The sequence below is a fragment of the Salmo salar genome, chromosome 16, assembly GCF_965601325.2.
Source record: "Salmo salar chromosome 16, fSalSal1, whole genome shotgun sequence".
Classification (NCBI taxonomy): Eukaryota; Metazoa; Chordata; class Actinopteri; order Salmoniformes; family Salmonidae; genus Salmo; species Salmo salar.
This window is the reverse complement of record NC_138306.1, coordinates 84,398,195-84,418,922: the sequence shown is the minus strand read 5'-3', so window position 1 is coordinate 84,418,922 and position 20,728 is coordinate 84,398,195. Positions and strand designations below refer to the sequence as shown.

At 43.3% G+C, this 20,728-nt stretch overlaps 1 protein-coding gene across 2 annotated transcripts; it reads right to left on the bottom strand.

Annotated features, from left to right (window-relative positions):
- Positions 1-786: 786 nt before the first annotated feature.
- LOC106562750 (cystathionine beta-synthase) lies at positions 787-20,223 on the bottom strand. Of its 2 annotated transcripts, XM_045698222.2 has the most exons (15): positions 20,074-20,223; positions 15,264-15,575; positions 11,839-11,945; positions 11,443-11,577; positions 11,200-11,279; positions 10,873-11,077; positions 10,276-10,367; positions 9,654-9,779; positions 9,311-9,395; positions 8,991-9,096; positions 8,382-8,459; positions 5,525-5,659; positions 5,028-5,136; positions 4,255-4,339; positions 787-2,462 (listed from the first exon to the last, which is right to left on the bottom strand). In XM_045698222.2, exons 2-15 carry the CDS (start codon positions 15,566-15,568, stop codon positions 2,335-2,337), a joined length of 1,776 nt encoding a protein of 591 aa, XP_045554178.1. In that variant the 5' UTR covers positions 15,569-15,575; positions 20,074-20,223; the 3' UTR covers positions 787-2,334. The 2 variants fall into 2 exon arrangements, with proteins under 2 accessions (XP_045554178.1, XP_045554179.1); XM_045698223.2 differs by lacking the exons at positions 787-2,462; positions 4,255-4,339 and adding an exon at positions 4,781-4,872.
- Positions 20,224-20,728: the final 505 nt, after the last annotated feature.

Genomic DNA, 20,728 nt, shown 5'->3' with positions numbered 1-20,728 from the left:
TCATAACTAAACAGCTTTCTGTCTGCGAGAGATGCTGTTTGCACGGTTGAAGGAATTTTGTAGCCTACAAGACTGACAATTATGCGAGGACTCACCATCCATGATATCAATATTATGGTTTTAACCATGTTTGGATGATATAGAGCCCTCAAACTCAACTCTGTACCTCAAAGCTAGTTCCACTGCATTTTTTCATTGTTTTCCTCTAACGAGGGACTGATTTAGACCTGGGACACCAGGTGTGTGCAATTAATGATCAGGTGGAACAGAAAACCTGCAGGCCCCGGACCTCGTGGGTAAGAGTTCAATACCCCTGGTAGAGCGTTTGATGTGGTATGTCAGTTGAACTAAGCTCATGGGGCATTTATAAAATGTATTCAAGAAATGTAATTAATTAAAGTCCAAAAATGGATGTACCCTTTAAAACCCTAAACAGTATCTTAAATAACGAAATTGTTGCAAGCCCAGGTAGACAAGAGCAGTCATACATGTAACGTTAGACCAACCAAATATATGCTCTTTCACTGCCACCTAGTGGTAGGGTGGTATAACTGCTGATTCTGTTATTCATATGCACAGCTCGGCTATACATTTTATCACAGAAGGTTCGGTTGTTTAGCTATCGAGAAGAGATGTCCAGAGAATTCGGCCATGCAGCCACTTTGTACATGTTAAACAGGTAATGGCTTAGGGTCAACATAATTAGAATCTCAAACTACTATTAAAAGCTCATGCATTTTCACTATACACATTATACACACAAATAAAATGATTGCATAGCAAATATAAATTCAGAGATGTTTTAACAACTTTATTTTTCATAAGATTATAAAGTGATTTTATAGTACACAAATCCCGATAAGACTTTTTACTCTGATACATCCAAAGTGAAAAGCAAAAACATTGTTGGCACTCCAAATGATCTCTGACCTTGTATTATACTGGCATATCAATCATACTATTTCATTTCATATGATCTTGTCAAAAAGGCTATTTTGGTACTTACCAGCTGGACATATTTGTAAAAAATGATATTTTGGTAGCTACTAGCTAGACATATTTGACCATTCCAGAACAAAACCTCAGATTTTTCATTAAGCATGACGTTGAAGAGTACGGTACAATTCATATGTTCTACATCTGCATTGCTTGCTCTATGAGTTTTTTGTATAAGGACTGTGTGACATCTACAGATATAAAAAGAGCTTTATAAATACATTAGATTGATTGAAAAAGTATGCAATCATTATTGTAAATCACTCGGATAGGAGCGTCTGCTAAATAACTAAAATGTAAATTTCGAAAATTACGATGCCCTTTTAGTGTAAGAGCTGTTTGAAAAGACCGCCTGAAATTCCAGCCTGTTTTGGTGCGACAGCATTTAAACACAGGAAAAACACTTTCTGAAAACTCTGTTTTTCCCGTGTTTTATATCATACAGCTGATGAAACTAACACTGTAAAAATGTGAAGAAATGTGATCAGTGTTATTTCCTGATAGTTGCTGGTTGAAAATGCAACACAGGACCTTCTAATCAGCAGGTTTGCATGGGTGGGAGTTTCGACTTTCCATGGTGACATCATGCGATACATTTTTTAATAGACCAACAGCAAAATGTTCCAATCCTCTCTTCCAATAACAGCTAGTTTTGAGTTTTCCCCTCCCCACTCAGACCACACCCACTGTCCTAGCTAAAGTCTTGCTTGAGAAATTGCTCTTTGCTAAGAAGCTACTTGTTTTAATTGAATACAATCACAGTAAAATACTTATTTGTCATTATGCATAGCGTTGAAATGCGTTGATTGATGTTTTCACAATTAAAACTGTTTTTTTTTCAGTAAAGATTGGTTTCACAATTATTGATTCAGTACATGGGAAGGTGTACAGTCTGATCATTTGAATAAACATTACAGAGCAACATGGCAATTCCCTCTGTAGACAGTGTCTACATTCTATGATCAAGCTAGCAAAATATAGCAAAGATTTAAGACTTTCATATGAACGCATTGTGCTTGCAACGCTAGGGTTGTGGGTTGGATTCCCACGGGGGACCAGTTGGGGGGAAACAGTATGAAAATGTATGTACTCGCTATCTGTAAGTCGCTCTGGATAAGGGCATCTGCTAAATGACTCACATGTCATGAGAAAGCAGCAACAGCAGTTTGTCCACCAATCAAGTTCATACAACCTCATATTCTTTATATTGTCATTAATATCACAGTGTGTTTGTGTATGGTCGTGAGCTGTGTGTGTAAATTAATGTGTTCCATGTGTGTGTACATGAGGTGTGTGTACACGAGGTGTTTGTGCGCACATGACCCAGCCGTCACAGGGTCACAGGTCACTGCACTCAGAGAAGGACCTCTCCCTCTTCTCCCTGGCTGTGACGAAGTTGAGCAGGTCGATGGCCGTCACCACACCAAACACCATCTGCTTCAGGCTGGGGGAGCCGTCCGTCAAGTCTGAGAGTAGGAGAGAGGGAAGGATAGAGAGGGTGGCATTAGCTCCCTCCTACAGCCTTCATTGGACCAGGGAAGGGTGGGGTTATGGTTGGTTGCAGGCCCAAATCAATGTTGGGACCAAACAACTGAGGACTTTGAGACTGGCACATACAGTACATTCGTAAAGTACTCAGCCTCCTTGACTTTTTCCACATTTTGTTACGTTACAGCCTAATTCTAAAATGGATTAAATCGTTTTTTCCCCCCTCATCAATCTACACACAATACCCCATAATGACAAAGCAAAAACAGGGTTTTTAGAAATGTTTGCTAAGAATGTGTTTTTTTTAAATCACATTTACATAAATATTCAGACCCTTTAAATATTCAGACCCTTCCCCAAATACTTTGTTGAAACACATTTGGCAGTGATTACAGCCTTGAGTCTTCTTGGGTATGACGCTACAAGCTTGGCACACCTGTATTTGGGGAGTTTCTCCCATTCTTCTCTACAGATCCTCTCAAGCTCTGTCAGGTTGGATGGGGAGCATCGCTGCAAAGCTATTTTCAGGTCTCTCCAGAGATGTTCAATCAGGTTCAAGTCCGGGCTCTGGCTGGGCCACTTGAGGACATTCTTAGACTTATCCGGAAGCTACTCCTGCATTGTCTTGGCTGTGTGCTTAGGGTCGTTGTCCTGTTGGAAGGTGAACCTTCGCCCCAGTCCGAGGTCCTGAATGCTCTGGAGCAGGTTTTCATCAAGGATCTCTGTGTACTTTGCGCCGTTCATCTTTCTCTCGATCCCAGTCCCTGCGCTGAAAAACATCCCCACAGCATGATGCTGCCACCACCATGCTTCACCTTAGGGATGGTGCCAGGTTTCCTCCAGACGTGAGACTTGGCATTCAGGCCAAAGAGTTCAACCTTGGTTTCATCAGACCAGAGAATCTTGTTTCGCAAACTCCAAGCGGGCTATCTCATGCCTTTTACTGAAGAGTGGCTTCCGTCTGGCCACTCTACCATAAAGGCCTGATTGGTAGAGTGCTGCTGAGATGGCTGTCCTTCTGGAAGGTTCTCCCATTTCCACAGAGAAACTCTGGAGCTCTGTTAGAGTGACCATCAGGTTCTTGGTTATCTCCCTGGCAAGGCTCAGTTTAGCCGTGCGTCCAGGTCTAGGAAGAGTCTTGGTGGTTCCAAACTTCTTCCATTTAAGAATGGTGCAGACATTTTTTGGTAGCCTTACCCAGATCTGTGCCTCGACACAATCCTGTCTCGGAGCTCTACGGACAATTCCTTCAACCTCATGGCTTGGTTTTTGCTCTGATGTGCACTGTCAAATGTGGGACCTTACAAAGAGACAGGTGTGTGTCATTCCAAATCATGTGGACTCCAATCAAGTTGTAGAACATCTCAAAGATGATCAATGGAAACAGGATGGACCTGTGCTCAATTTCGAGTCTCATAGCAAAGGTTCTAAATACTTTTTATAAATGTGCTAAGATTTCTTGAAACCGGTTTTCAGTTTTCAGTCATTATGAGATAGTGTGTAGATTGATGAGAACTTTTATTCATTTAATCCATTTTAGAATAAGGTTGTAACGTAACAAAATGTGGAAAAAGTCAAGAGGTCTGAATACTTTCCGAATGCACTGTATACCAGTTACATGCACACAGCAGACATTAAACCAGGCTGGTTTATAATGGGTTCAGACCAGCCACCTTACCACCTTGTTACTGCCCTCAGAAAAGGTCAATGAACCTTCACTCCTCTTATTGCAACATGTTCTCCACCATTATAGCAGGCAGAAAGACTTACATTGGATCTGTTCGTGTACCACCAGGGCAAAATGGTCCGTCTCCAGGATACGAGACAGCTTCCCCAGGTTATCAGTCAAACGGATCTGAGAATTAGATGAGACGGGAGGTTATCAGTCAGACGGATCTGAGAATTAGATGAGACAGGAGGTTATCAGTCAAACGGATCTGAGAATTAGATGAGACGGGAGGTTATCAGTCAAACGGATCTGAGAATTAGATGAGACGGGAGGTTATCAGTCAAACGGATCTGAGAATTAGATGAGACGGGAGGTTATCAGTCAAACGGATCTGAGAATTAGATGAGACGGGAGGTTATCAGTCAAACGGATCTGAGAATTAGATGAGACGGGAGGTTATCAGTCAAACGGATCTGAGAATTAGATGAGACAGGAGGTTATCAGTCAAACGGATCTGAGAATTAGATGAGACGGGAGGTTATCAGTCAAACGGATCTGAGAATTAGATGAGACGGGAGGTTATCAGTCAAACGGATCTGAGAATTAGATGAGACGGGAGGTTATCAGTCAAACGGATCTGAGAATTAGATGAGACAGGAGGTTATCAGTCAAACGGATCTGAGAATTAGATGAGACGGGAGGTTATCAGTCAAACGGATCTGAGAATTAGATGAGACAGGAGGTTATCAGTCAGACGTAAGATAGAGAGGACCGTTTCATCATATAAACAAACATTGGTGGTTTCAGTGTGTGTGAGACCTATTTACAATACTTACAGAAAAAGTGTGTGCTTGCGAACACGTGTGTGACTGACCTGTTTGAACTGGTTGTAGATCACCTTGTTGACTGGGTCTGAGGGTTTAATCTTCCCAGCCAGCACAGAGGCCAGCATGTTCCCCAAAGTAACCATTCCTAGGACCAGCCTACACACTCACACACACACACACTGTTATTTTAGCAGCAGAACAACACTAACCCATGGATTATGTCACCAGAACAGTTGAATTACTTGAATCAGATGGTCAGTGTCCAGAAGTGAAACATGGGTTTACAACATTTACAAATCAACAATACTAATGAATTGAATTCCAGGGTTATTTCAATGGAAGATATCTTCAGATTCTCTACAATAATTTAATTTCTTCACCATGAACTAGTAAGCGACACAAAGATAATGGATATGTCCCAAATGGCACCCTATTCCCTACATGGTCAACATTAGTGGCCTATGAAGGGAATAGGGTGCCATTTGGGATACAGATCTGGTTAATGAAAGAGGCAGGAGATGAGACAGTGAAGGAGGACACCCACCCAGCCTCGTCCACTACAGGGGCCTGGTCAAAGCCTTTCTCCTTCAGGATCTTGATGGTCTTCTGACAGCTGACCGTGGGCAGGACAGTCAGAGGGGCAGAGAGGTTCAACCCCTGCAGCTTCAGGTTCCACCACCTGGGGAGGGAGGGAGAGAGAGAGAGAGAAATAGACAACCAATTAAATAAATAAAAACAAAATACAACCTTTAAAAGGCACAATATACAGAAATCACCCCACAATTGCCTGGTTGCTAAAATTCTACAATATACGCCTGATATCAGTTTGTGACAAAACAAGCAATGTGCAAAATCATTGTACCATCTAAACCGCTGTGAAACATATTTTCAATTAACAAAATATATAGTATTTAACTGTTTAAAGCTGGTGTACCAAACCGAAAGTAAAAAGACGCAAAACTACACTTAAGGACAGGAAGCACAGAAATAGCACATAGAACGGATCTACTACTTCTTAGACTTGCTTCCAATTAGAATGACAGATCTATAACTCACATTTCTATGTGAGTTCGGTCAGGTCGCCCATTGAGCTTCATATTGCACTTTTAAGAGAAAACTACAAACAAATAGACAATGGAGCACTAGATGAAGACATGCTCAGAGACACAGACATACAGTGGGGGAAAAAAGTATTTGAGCCCCTGCTGATTTTGTACGTTTGCCCACTGACAAAGAAAGGATCAGTCTATCATTTTAATAGTAGGTTTATTTGAACAGTGGGAGACAGAATAACAACAAAAAAATCCAGAAAAACGCATGTCAAAAATGTTATAAAATGATTTGCATTTTAATGAGGGTAATAAGTATTTGACCCCTCTGCAAAACATGACTTAGTACTTGGTGGCAAAACCCTTGTTGGCAATCACAGAGGTCAGACGTTTCTTGTAGTTGGCCACCAGGTTTGCACACATCTCAGGAGGGATTTTGTCCCACTCCTCTTTGCAGATCTTCTCCAAGTCATTAAGGTTTCGAGGCTGACGTTTGGCAACTTGAACCTTCAGCTCACTCCACAGATTTTCTATGGGATTAAGGTCTGGAGACTGGCTAGGCCACTCCAGGACCTTAATGTGCTTCTTCTTGAGCCACTCCTTTGTTGCCTTGGCCGTGTGTTTTGGGTCATTGTCATGCTGGAATACCCATCCACGACCCATTTTCAATGCCCTGGCTGAGGGAAGGAGGTTCTCACCCAAGATTTGACGGTACATGGCCCTGTCCATTGTCCCTTTGATGCAGTGAAGTTGTCCTGTCCCCTTAGCAGAAAAACACCCCCAAAGCATAATGTTTCCACCTCCATGTTTGACGGTGGGGATGGTGTTCTTGGGGTCATAGGCAGCATTCCTCCTCCTCCAAACACGGCGAGTTGAGTTGATGCCAAAGAGCTCCATTTTGGTCTCATCTGACCACAACACTTTCACCAGTTGTCCTCTGAGTCATTCAGATGTTCATTGGCAAACTTCAGACGGGCATGTATATGTATTCTTGAGCAGGGGGACCTTGCGGGCGCTGCAGAATTTCAGTCCTTCACGGCGTAGTGTGTTACCAATTGTTTTCTTGGTGACTATGGTCCCAGCTGCCTTGAGATCATTGACAAGATCCTCCCGTGTAGTTCTGGGATGATTCCTCACCGTTCTCATGATCATTGCAACTCCACGAGGTGAGATCTTGCATGGTGCCCCAGGCCGAGGGAGATTGACAGTTCTTTTGTGTTTCTTCCATTTGCGAATAATCGCACCAAATGTTGTCACCTTCTCACCAAGCTGCTTGGCGATGGTCTTGTAGCCCATTCCAGCCTTGTGTAGGTCTACAATCTTGTCCCTGACATCCTTGGAGAGCTCTTTGGTCTTGGCCATGGTGGAGAGTTTGGAATCTGATTGATTGATTGCTTCTTTGGACAAGTGTCTTTTTTACAGGTAACAAGCTGCGGTTAGGAGCACTCCCTTTAAGACTGTGCTCCTAATCTCAGCTCGTTACCTGTATAAAAGACACCTGGGAGCCAGACATTTTTCTGATTGAGAGGGGGTCAAATACTTATTTCCCTCATTAAAATGCAAATCAATTTATAACATTTTTGACATGCGTTTTTCTGGATATTTTTGTTGTTATTCTGTCTCTCACTGTTCAAATAAACCTACCATTAAAATTATAGACTGGTCATTTCAGACCCACCAGGATTTATTTAAAGACACAGACCCACCAGGGTTTATTCAGACCCACCAGGATTTATTTAAAGACACAGACCCACTAGGGTTTATTCAGACCCACCAATATTTATTTAGAGACACAGACCCACCAGGGTTCATTCAGACCCACCAGGGTTTGTTCAGACCCACCAGGGTTTATTCAGAGACACCAGGGTTTGTTCAGAGACACAGACCCACCAGGGTTTGTTCAGAGACACAGACCCAGCAGGGTTTGTTCAGAGACACAGACCCACCAGGATTTGTTCAGACCCACAAACCCACCAGGGTTTGTTCAGAGACACAGACCCACCAGGGTTTGTTCAGAGACACAGACCCACCAGGATTTGTTCAGACCCAGCAGGGTTTGTTCAGAGACACAGACCCACCAGGATTTGTTCAGAAACACAGACCCACCAGGGTTTGTTCAGAGACACAGACCCACCAGGGTTTGTTCAGAGACACAGACCCACAAGAGGTTTATTCAGAGACACAGACCCACCAGGGTTTGTTCAGAGACACAGACCCACCAGGATTTGTTCAGAGACACAGACCCACCAGGGTTTGTTCAGAGACACAGACCCACCAGGGTTTGTTCAGAGACACAGACCCACAAGAGGTTTATTCAGAGACACAGACCCACCAGGGTTTGTTCAGACCTACCAGGGTTTGTTTACCATGATGTCTGACTCCTTCAGGAAGCCTTTCTGGAACATCCACTTGTCACTCAGGAACTTGGTCCTGGAAAAAAAGAGAAGAGTCGTTATTGGTTACTTCATCCACTAGGAACAGCTGTTAATGGTTCAGATTAAAGAGAAGGGTTATTGGTTACTTCATCCACTAGGAACAGCTGTTAATGGTTCAGATTAAAGAGAAGGGTTGTTGGTTACTTCATCCACTAGGAACAGCTGTTAATGGTTCAGATTAAAGAGAAGGGTTGTTGGTTACTTCATCCACTAGGAACAGCTGTTAATGGTTCAGATTAAAGAGAAGGGTTGTTGGTTACTTCATCCTCTAGGAACAGCTGTTAATGGTTCAGATTAAAGAGAAGGGTTGTTGGTTACTTCATCCTCTAGGAACAGCTGTTAATGGTTCAGATTAAAGAGGGGGTCATGAATCAGCGATACCCACATGAGGCAACAGCTGCAATATTCAGACATGGCCACAAGGGGTCAGGCTAAACTAAACGCTGACAGATCATTAGATTCACTATAGGACTACAGTATATTACAGTCATAATATAACAGTATATTCTAGACCCTGGTTCCTCACATGTAGTTGCGGATGGAGTCTGGCAGGATGACCACACATCGCTGGCCCTCCTTCAGGTCCTTGGCCACCCTCACCGCCGCTGCCACGGCCGTGCCCGAGCTGCCACCTGGCACAGGGGACAAGAGACGGGCACACTGGTTGGCATGATGACTCGTGGGCAGGTCAACCCACAAATCAGAACATGACATAGGTGGCGTTCTAGGTGGTCTTTATTGAAGTGGGAATGTGCAGATATCCCAGTCCCTGGAGAACACGGCCATAGAGTCCACACTGGTGACAGTGAGATGAGTGACAGAGAGACAGAACGGTGAAAAACGTACCACACAGCAAGCCCTCGTCTCTGACCAGCATACGGGACATGTTGAAGGACTCCTCATCGTTAGACTTGTACCAGCTATCCACCACCTACAGGTAGACACACACTGGTGAGGTAGTGGGTGGGTGTGTGTGTGTGTGTGTGTGTGTGTGTGTGTTGTGTTGTGGTGTGGTGTGGTGTGGTGTGGTGTGGTGTGGTGTGGTGTGGTGTGGTGTGGTGTGGTGTGGTGTGGTGTGGTGTGGTGTGGTGTGGTGTGGTGTGGTGTGGTGTGGTGTGGTGTGGTGTGGTGTGTGTGTGTGTGTGTGTGTGTGTGTGTGTGTGTGTGTGTGTGTGTCCATCTGACTCACTGATCTGTCCAGTACAGTGGGGATGAAGTCATATCCGATGCCCTCCACCTCGTACTGGGTCTTGTCTGTCTTGTTCAACTCCTCTGGTTCAGCCAGGATGGAGCCTTCAGGGTCCACACCGATGATCTGACCACACACAGACAGAACCACACCAGACCCGACAGAACCACACCAGACCAGACAGAACCACACCAGACAGAACCACACCACACAAGACCAGACAGAACCACACCACACAAGACCAGACAGAACCACACCAGACCAGACAGAACCACACCAGACAGAACCACACCAGACCAGACAGAACCACACCAGACAGAACCACACCAGACCAGACAGAACCACACCAGACCAGACAGAACCACACCAGACCAGACAGAACCACACACCACGCCAGACACAAGTTAACACCCAGTAAGGACAGCCATAGCCTCTGATCAGAACCAGAACCGTTTCTATTCAGTCATGTTGAAGTAGTGAATGTGAAGATTGAAGTTGAGACTGATTCTATTTGTACGGATCTTTCCATACTTGAATAGGAATTTCAATTGAACTGTCCCCAACCCTAGTCAGATGGCACCTGGGGATGGGAATTGATTCCAGGTGGACAGAGCTCACTCACCTTGATGTTGGGGCACCTCTCCTTCAGTTTGCGGGCAATGCCAGTGATGGTGCCGCCTGTGCCAGCGCTTGCCACCAGCATGTCCACTTTCCCTGCCAGGTCACAGATGTGGAGGGTGTCAGGTTAGCTCATATGTGAGGGCTACAAGCCCACACAACTGCTCAGACAATGCTTTGCTGTTGACCAAAACCACCAGTTAAACCTTATTCAGACACACACGCTTGTTTAACAGCGATTCTCAGCTAGTGGATGACGACGAGGTTCTGAATGGGTCGCGGGTGTCTGAGTAAAAAAAAGAAGTGTTTTTTAATATATATTTTTTTATTACTTATTCTATGAAAAAAATACTCCAGTCTGAACCTAAACCAGGTAGAAAGTGTGTAGAAATAATGAACTTACATTTCTAAATAACTTCCTCTCAACAATTTTTCTTCAATCACAGTATTTTGAGAGAGAGAGAGAGAGAGCGGGAGAGAGATAGAGAGCGAGAGAGAGAGCGGGAGAGAGATAGAGAATGCCAGCAAGACAAGAGAGAAGGAAAGAGAGAACAAGAGAGGGAGGAATAGAGGGAGGGAGCCGAGAGGAAGTCTGTCTCACCATCACACTGCTCCAGTATCTCCTCTGCTGTGGTGTCATAGTGGGCCAGGGGGTTACTAGGGTTACGGTACTGGTCCAGGATGTGAGAGTTGGGGATCTCGTTCTTCAGACGCCAAGCCACGCCCACGTGAGACTCTGGTGAATCGAAACGAGCGCTGGTGGGCGTACGGACGATCTCTGCGCCCAGGGCTCTCAAAACATCCACCTGGGTGCATGCAAACACAGACAGGCAGCGTTTTCATGATCATTTGTGCAGATTTCACAATCAAATAGGTCCTGTCAAATTCCCAGAGGGGAGATTGATGAGGCAGCATACAGCAGTCTTACCTTCTCCATGCTCATCTTCTCAGGCATGACAATGATACAGCGGTAACCCTTCACAGCTGCAGCCAGGGCCAGACCGATACCTGTCACACACACACACACACACACACACACACACACACACACACACACACACACACACACACACACACACACACACACACACACACCAGGTATTAATCAGTGAATCTACTACTAGTGAGACACATTCCTATTCATTTACTGAGGTAACACACACACAGTTACCTGTATTCCCTGAGGTGGGCTCTATGATGGTGTCTCCTGGTTTGAGATGTCCTGCCCTCTCTGCATCCTCCACCATACGCAGACTGATCCTATCCTTCACACTGCCGCCCGCGTTGAAGTACTCACACTTGGCCACTGCACAGAGACAAAACAGAATGGTACACACTGTATTACCACACTGGATCACACACACACACACACACACACACACACAGATGAAAATGTTTTTAATTCTGAATTAAAATACCACCTTGTCTGAAAACATCTGATAATGTAACCAGACCTGGGTCAAACATGTTCATTTCATTTAGTTTAGAGTTTGCACCCATGTAGCAAGTTAAGGTTTCTCCATTCATCTCAAAAGGGAAATGAGAAAAGACTCCCTGATAAACTCACAGATTTCACACTTGAGGCCGAAGGTCTTGGGGATCTTGTTCATGCGCACCAGCGGGGTGTCACCGATCCTCCGGAGGATGTCGGTGAGGATTTTAGGAGCTTTGGTCCTGGAAGAAGGGAGTTTAGATGTCACTGACTAACTCATTGACGTTGATGAATGATCAATGCTCATACCACATTGACATGAATCTGACTAAAAGATGGATAATAGAACAAAGTGGAAATGAGTAGAGGAGGAGACAGGTGGAAGGAATAACATAAAAGGTTACCAGTCTTACTGTTGAGGGTTACCTGTCTTACTGTTGAGGGTTACCAGTCTTACTGTTGAGGGTTACCTGTCTTACTGTTGAGGGTTACCAGTCTTACTGTTGAGGGTTACCTGTCTTACTGTTGAGGGTTACCAGTCTTACTGTTGAGGGTTACCTGTCTTACTGTTGAGGGTTACCAGTCTTACTGTTGAGGGTTACCTGTCTTACTGTTGAGGGTTACCAGTCTTACTGTTGAGGGTTACCTGTCTTACTGTTGAGGGTTACCAGTCTTACTGTTGAGGGTTACCAGTCTTACTGTTGAGGGTTACCAGTCTTACTGTTGAGGGTTACCTGTCTTACTTTTGAGGGGCGGGGTTACCTGTCTTACTGTTGAGGGTTACCAGTCTTACTGTTGAGGGTTACCTGTCTTACTGTTGAGGGTTACCAGTCTTACTATTGAGGGTTACCTGTCTTACTGTTGGGGGTTACCAGTCTTACTGTTGAGGGTTACCAGTCTTACTGTTGAGGGTTACCAGTCTTACTGTTGGGGGTTACCTGTCTTACTGTTGAGGGGCGGGGTTACCTGTCTTACTGTTGAGGGTTACCAGTCTTACTGTTGAGGGTTACCTGTCTTACTGTTGAGGGTTACCAGTCTTACTATTGAGGGTTACCTGTCTTACTGTTGGGGGTTACCTGTCTTACTGTTGAGGGTTAGGGTTACCAGTCTTACTGTTGAGGGTTACCAGTCTTACTGTTGAGGGTTACCTGTCTTACTGTTGAGGGTTACCAGTCTTACTGTTGAGGGTTACCAGTCTTACTGTTGAGGGTTACCTGTCTTACTGTTGAGGGTTACCAGTCTTACTGTTGAGGGTTACCTGTCTTACTGTTGAGGGTTACCAGTCTTACTGTTGAGGGTTACCTGTCTTACTGTTGAGGGTTACCAGTCTTACTGTTGAGGGTTACCAGTCTTACTGTTGAGGGTTACCAGTCTTACTGTTGAGGGTTACCAGTCTTACTGTTGAGGGTTACCGTCTTACTGTTGGGGGTTACCTGTCTTACTGTTGAGGGTTACCAGTCTTACTGTTGAGGGTTACCAGTCTTACTGTTGAGGGTTACCAGTCTTACTGTTGAGGGTTACCAGTCTTACTGTTGAGGGTTACCTGTCTTACTGTTGAGGGTTACCAGTCTTACTGTTGAGGGTTACCTGTCTTACTGTTGAGGGTTACCAGTCTTACTGTTGAGGGTTACCAGTCTTACTGTTGAGGGTTACCAGTCTTACTGTTGAGGGTTACCAGTCTTACTGTTGAGGGTTACCAGTCTTACTGTTGAGGGTTACCTGTCTTACTGTTGAGGGGCGGGGTTACCTGTCTTACTGTTGAGGGTTACCAGTCTTACTGTTGAGGGTTACCTGTCTTACTGTTGAGGGGCGGGGTTACCTGTCTTACTGTTGAGGGTTACCAGTCTTACTGTTGAGGGTTACCTGTCTTACTGTTGAGGGTTACCAGTCTTACTATTGAGGGTTACCTGTCTTACTGTTGGGGGTTACCAGTCTTACTGTTGAGGGTTACCAGTCTTACTGTTGAGGGTTACCAGTCGTCTGTGAGGGTTACCAGTCTTACTGTTGAGGGTTACCTGTCTTACGGGGGTTACCAGTCTTACTGTTGAGGGTTACCAGTCTTACTGTTGAGGGTTAGACTGTTTAGGGTTACCAGTCTTACTGTTGAGGGTTACCAGTCTTACTGTTGAGGGTTACCAGTCTTACTGTTGAGGGTTACCTGTCTTACTGTTGAGGGTTACCAGCTACTGTTGAGGGTTACCAGTCTTACTGTTGAGGGTTACCAGTCTTACTGTTGAGGGTTACCAGTCTTACTGTTGAGGGTTACCAGTCTTACTGTTGAGGGTTACCAGTCTTACTGTTGAGGGTTAATGTTTAGGGTTACCTGTCTTACTGTTGAGGGTTACCAGTCTTACTGTTGAGGGTTACCAGTCTTACTGTTGAGGGTTACCAGTCTTACTGTTGAGGGTTAATGTTGAGGGTTACCAGTCTTACTGTTGAGGGTTAGGGTTACCAGTCTTACTGTTGAGGGTTGAGGGTTACCTGTCTTACTGTTGAGGGTGAGGGTTACCAGTCTTACTGTTGAGGGTTAGGGTTACCAGTCTTACTGTTGAGGGTTACCAGTCTTACTGTTGAGGGTTACCAGTCTTACTGTTGAGGGTTACCAGTCTTACTGTTGAGGGTTAATGTTGAGGGTTACCAGTCTTACTGTTGAGGGTTACCAGTCTTACTGTTGAGGGTTAATGTTTAGGGTTACCAGTCTTACTGTTGAGGGTTACCAGTCTTACTGTTGAGGGTTAATGTTTAGGGTTACCAGTCTTACTGTTGAGGGTTACCAGTCTTACTGTTGAGGGTTAATGTTTAGGGTTACCAGTCTTACTGTTGAGGGTTACCAGTCTTACTGTTGAGGGTTACCAGTCTTACTGTTGAGGGTTACCAGTCTTACTGTTGAGGGTTAATGTTTAGGGTTACCAGTCTTACTGTTGAGGGTTAATGTTTAGGGTTACCAGTCTTACTGTTGAGGGTTACCAGTCTTACTGTTGAGGGTTAATGTTTAGGGTACCAGTCTTACTGTTGAGGGTTAATGTTTAGGGTTACCAGTCTTACTGTTGAGGGTTAGGGTTACCAGTCTTACTGTTGAGGGTTAATGTTTAGGGTTACCAGTCTTACTGTTGAGGGTTACCAGTCTTACTGTTGAGGGTTAATGTTTAGGGTTACCAGTCTTACTGTTGAGGGTTACCAGTCTTACTGTTGAGGGTTAATGTTTAGGGTTACCAGTCTTACTGTTGAGGGTTACCAGTCTTACTGTTGAGGGTTACCAGTCTTACTGTTGAGGGTTAATGTTTAGGGTACCAGTCTTACTGTTGAGGGTTAATGTTTAGGGTTACCAGTCTTACTGTTGAGGGTTAGGGTTACCAGTCTTACTGTTGAGGGTTAATGTTTAGGGTTACCAGTCTTACTGTTGAGGGTTACCAGTCTTACTGTTGAGGGTTAATGTTTAGGGTTACCAGTCTTACTGTTGAGGGTTAATGTTTAGGGTTACCAGTCTTACTGTTGAGGGTTAATGTTTAGGGTTACCAGTCTTACTGTTGAGGGTTAATGTTTAGGGTTACCAGTCTTACTGTTGAGGATGGGTGTGGGGGGAGTCGGCGTGGTTGCCCCCCAGTCTCCAGGTGCACCGGCTGGGCAGGTCGGGACGGATCCACTTCCTCTCCCCCACCGCCTGGATGGTTCCAGTCACGTTCTCCACCTGTAGCTTGTCTCTGACGCCCCCCTTGGTTGGGAGTTGTAACGGCCCTTCCTGGATCTTGGAGGATCCATTGGCATCCCCATTGCCGTTGGTGACGCGTAGCCTGGCAGCGTGCGGGCACACAGGGCCGATAGGACCCAGGACGCTGCTGTCTTTAAGGGAGGGGACCGCAGGCATGTCTCACCTAGGAAGGTAAATGGCACATGGGCTAGTAAATGGTACAGAGCCTCTGTCCTGCTTGTAAGCACAGATCTAGGATCAGATTCCCCTTACCCCAGTCCTATTTGTAACCGTTAGTGGGACAATAAGTGATCTGACCCTGTATCAGTGGTTTGGGACAACGTTTCAACACCATCTAGCAGTCTGAGGGACAGGAGCAGCAGAAGGCCACTCTTCAGAATGTTTGAGGGATTCGAGGAGCTGCTGCTGCTGTCTGTCTCATACTACACACTGCTGGACAGACTGACGACTTCAAACTAATTACAGTCAGGAAGCCATTAAGAACATTCCTGACAAAAATGACACAAAAAAATCTAAAAAGTTTGACCCCGAGAGGCCTAGTGAGGTGCATATTAACATGCACACCTGACACCACCATGCTGTATGTCCCTCTGAACAGTGGTACTGGGAGCCCCACCGTTCAGTTACAAATTACTCAGGCAGACGCAGTACCTCAACACGTTTGATGTTTAAGTCAGTGAACTTCCTCAGGTCAATGAAAAAAACAATCACTTAAAAAATGCGAAAGGCCAATTACGAAATTGCCTCCTATACCAGAGTTGCTAGGCGTGAGGCGCTACAATTGAAAGAAATATCCCTTGTTCAGAAAGGCTAATCATTAACGAGGTAATTGTGTGTGTCCAGCTAATTTGTCTTGCCTAAAGACCCAAGGTTATAGAAGACAACGTCCTGTCCCTAATGTATTAACAATACAACATACTGTCCCTAATGTATTAACAATACAACATACTGTCCCTAATGTATTAACAAGACAACATACTGTCCCTAATGTATTAACAAGACAACATACTGTCCCTAATGTATTAACAATACAACATACTGTCCCTAATGTATTAACAATACAACATACTGTCCCTAATGTATTAACAAGACAACATACTGTCCCTAATGTATTAACAAGACAACATACTGTCCCTAATGTATTAACAATACAACATACTGTCCCTAATGTATTAACAATACAACATACTGTCCCTAATGTATTAACAATACAACATACTGTCCCTAATGTATTAACAAGACAACATACTGTCCCTAATGTATTAACAAGACAACATACTGTCCCTAATGTATTAACAAGACAACATACTGTCCCTAATGTATTAACAATACAACATACTGTCCCTAATGTATTAACAATACAACATACTGTCCCTAATGTATTAACAAGACAACATACTGTCCCTAATGTATTAACAAGACAACATACTGTCCCTAATGTATTAACAATACAACATACTGTCCCTAATGTATTAACAATACAACATACTGTCCCTAATGTATTAACAATACAACATACTGTCCCTAATGTATTAACAAGACAACATACTGTCCCTAATGTATTAACAAGACAACATACTGTCCCTAATGTATTAACAATACAACATACTGTCCCTAATGTATTAACAAGACAACATACTGTCCCTAATGTATTAACAATACAACATACTGTCCCTAATGTATTAACAAGACAACATACTGTCCCTAATGTATTAACAAGACAACATACTGTCCCTAATGTATTAACAATACAACATACTGTCCCTAATGTATTAACAAGACAACATACTGTCCCTAATGTATTAACAATACAACATACTGTCCCTAATGTATTAACAAGACAACATACTGTCCCTAATGTATTAACAAGACAACATACTGTCCCTAATGTATTAACAATACAACATACTGTCCCTAATGTATTAACAAGACAACATACTGTCCCTAATGTATTAACAAGACAACATACTGTCCCTAATGTATTAACAAGACAACATACTGTCCCTAATGTATTAACAAGACAACATACTGTCCCTAATGTATTAACAATACAACATACTGTCCCTAATGTATTAACAATACAACATACTGTCCCTAATGTATTAACAAGACAACATACTGTCCCTAATGTATTAACAATACAACATACTGTCCCTAATGTATTAACAATACAACATACTGTCCCTAATGTATTAACAATACAACATATTGTCCCTAATGTATTAACAATACAACATACTGTCCCTAATGTATTAACAATACAACATACTGTCCCTAATGTATTAACAATACAACATACTGTCCCTAATGTATTAACAAGACAACATACTGTCCCTAATGTATTAACAAGACAACATACTGTCCCTAATGTATTAACAATACAACATACTGTCCCTAATGTATTAACAATACAACATACTGTCCCTAATGTATTAACAATACAACATACTGTCCCTAATGTATTAACAAGACAACATACTGTCCCTAATGTATTAACAAGACAACATACTGTCCCTAATGTATTAACAATACAACATACTGTCCCTAATGTATTAACAAGACCTACTCCTGTCCCTAATGTATTAACAAGACAACATACTGTCCCTAATGTATTAACAAGACAACATACTGTTCCTAATGTATTAACAAGACAACATACTGTCCCTAATGTATTAACAAGACAACATACTGTTCCTAATGTATTAACAATACAACATACTGTCCCTAATGTATTAACAATACAACATACTGTCCCTAATGTATTAACAAGACCTACTCCTGTCCCTAATGTATTAACAATACAACATACTGTCCCTAATGTATTAACAAGACAACATACTGTCCCTAATGTATTAACAAGACAACATACTGTCCCTAATGTATTAACAATACAACATACTGTCCCTAATGTATTAACAAGACAACATACTGTCCCTAATGTATTAACAAGACAACATACTGTCCCTAATGTATTAACAATACAACATACTGTCCCTAATGTATTAACAAGACCTACTCCTGTCCCTAACGTGTTAAAATGGTACTAATTATTTGGATTCCCAGACAGAGAGTTCAGTCCATTTGGTTGCCCCTGTCTAATACTAATAGGCAGTGTACACTTCCAAGCAGCTGTTCAAATGGACCTCTTTCTGAACTGCACTGAAGACACAAACCTCGCCTGAGTGGCTTGATACCAAATGACCAGCACACAATAAACCCACCGGAGAGCATTGTGTCCTTAGGAAACCAACATATGGTTGGAGACAGAGAGAGACCAAAGGAAACGTTCCCTCTGAGCCAGCGCATTTCTTAATGGACCTACTACTGCTGGTCATGCTACTTCTGTTACAGCGTCTGTCTAACTACTGCTACGGCAGATATGGGAGCAGAGGTTTGAGTGTTCCTTGGGTGAGTTCATTTGCAATCTGATCCCCCTTGCAGACAGGTTCACTGAGTGGCAATGAGGCTGAGTTGAGGCTGAAATGTTCAGAGGGCTGTGTTAAGTCACAGCTGGCCTTGGGTGTGTAACCAAACCAGTTGAGCAGACACCCTCCAGACCCAACCCACCGGTTAGAACACTTTTACTACATGAGATAAACTGCCTTTGGAGCTTCTCTCAACAGATATTCTCAATACTTTCTACCAAAAAGTATGTTATTTTTTAAATCTCTTTCAGAATTCCCAAAAGTAGTGGAATTAAAAGATAGCTTGCGATGATATATAGCCTGGCTAAAAACACGGGTAAATAACAGAAAGGACAGTATTTACAACCCCATAATAATACATATAACTGCCCTAAAAAGACAATGTCCAATAACCTCTATCATAACTATTCAGAGCCATCAAGCCCATAGCGGATTAAACTCCATGGTGAAGGAAGTTTCTGACGACTCCACCAGAGTGGAGCAGAGATCAGGCTTTGTGGAATCGAGCTCTGACTAGATTGGCTCTGCCTCTGAATAGTTATGACAGGCATTATTGGGCAATGTCTTTTTAGGGCCATACTAGAAACATGTTTTAGTCAGCTCTCAGGGCCATGGCACAAGAGTGCACTCAACTATGGCAAATTGTGGTGGGCAAAATGAACTAAGGGTGCAGCTCAAATTCATTGCCTGCAGCCCTCAGTCACCAGAACAGAAAGAGACAACAAATGTGATGGAGGATTCACAGGTCAATTCATTCAATAGTGCAAATTATAACTTTATTTCTCAACACAAAGCGATCTTGTACTCAGGTAACTGATGATAGACAGTAGGACCCAGAAATAGTCCCGTATGGTGGGTCAAAGGCAGATGTTTGTGTGTGCATTTTAGCTAACCCAAACCCGTTTCCTAAATGTACCCTAATTCTCCTAACCTACTGTAATACGAAAAGTCAAATCTGACGTAATTTGACAAACGTTGGATCTCTTCTAGCCATATGGTCGGGGGTTTATGGACACCCGGAAATAAACCATGTGCTTGTTTAAAACACGAACTGTCATTGTAATAACCCACCTCTTTACTATTATTTAGATTGCCATGACTCAGTAGGTACAGCATAATTATAAAACTATACAAGGACACGGAACTTTATTTCGATGAATGGAACATAAAAAAAAAAATTGCATAAAAAAATAGCACTAACATCATCATGCAAGTGATCGATCAGTTTGAACTTACCTATGTATCTGATGATCTGGGAATCTGGAGAGGTAAAGAATCTTCCTCCGGCGATAGAAAGAAACTTTTACAACAGTGAGATAATAAAGAGGACTATCAGCGCGAGGAGGTTGGCCAATCGTTGGGGAAGAATGCATGTTTAGGGCGCACTTTGATTGGCTGCAGCGAGGGAGTCTATTTCTGCCCCTTCTCCAATGAGAGATGCAGATTTGGTGAAACGTTGGGGGAAACAAGCCAGTACATGGCGAAAACGTTTAGAAGTCTAACAGGGATCTATTTCTATTCATTTCCAAAAAGCAGAGAACCTTTTCAAATGTTATTTTCAGAAACATCGGAACCTATACGCCACTCGCGCATCCCATGTGCCATTCAATGCCTTAACGTGCCATTCACGCATGGTTTATGGTCGTAAAGACGTTTTTTTTAGGTCTATTCTTTGAGGACTTTATTTTATTTTTCCAACTGGTGATCTTGGTTGGCCAATGTAATTTCCATGGAGTTGTTCATCCTTTCGTAACCATGAAACAAAATCCGGATGGATACATTTGGGTACATGATGGTCATAACATTTGCGGAGTTCAAAACAACTGGGTACTCGGAAAAATCAAGACGTCAGTGATCTTCATGTCGGAGCGCTAGAAAGAGGCTGGCGTTC

Coding starts and splice junctions, on each gene's coding strand:
- LOC106562750 (XM_045698222.2), bottom strand. CDS start 15,568: ATGCCTGCGGTCCCCTCCCTTAAAGACAGCAGCGTCCTGGGTCCTATC. Junction 10,368..10,872: donor GATACTGGAGCAGTGTGATG/GTGAGACAGACT, acceptor GTGACCTGGCAG/GGAAAGTGGACATGCTGGTG. Junction 9,780..10,275: donor AGAGGTGCCCCAACATCAAG/GTGAGTGAGCTC, acceptor GTGTGTGGTCAG/ATCATCGGTGTGGACCCTGA.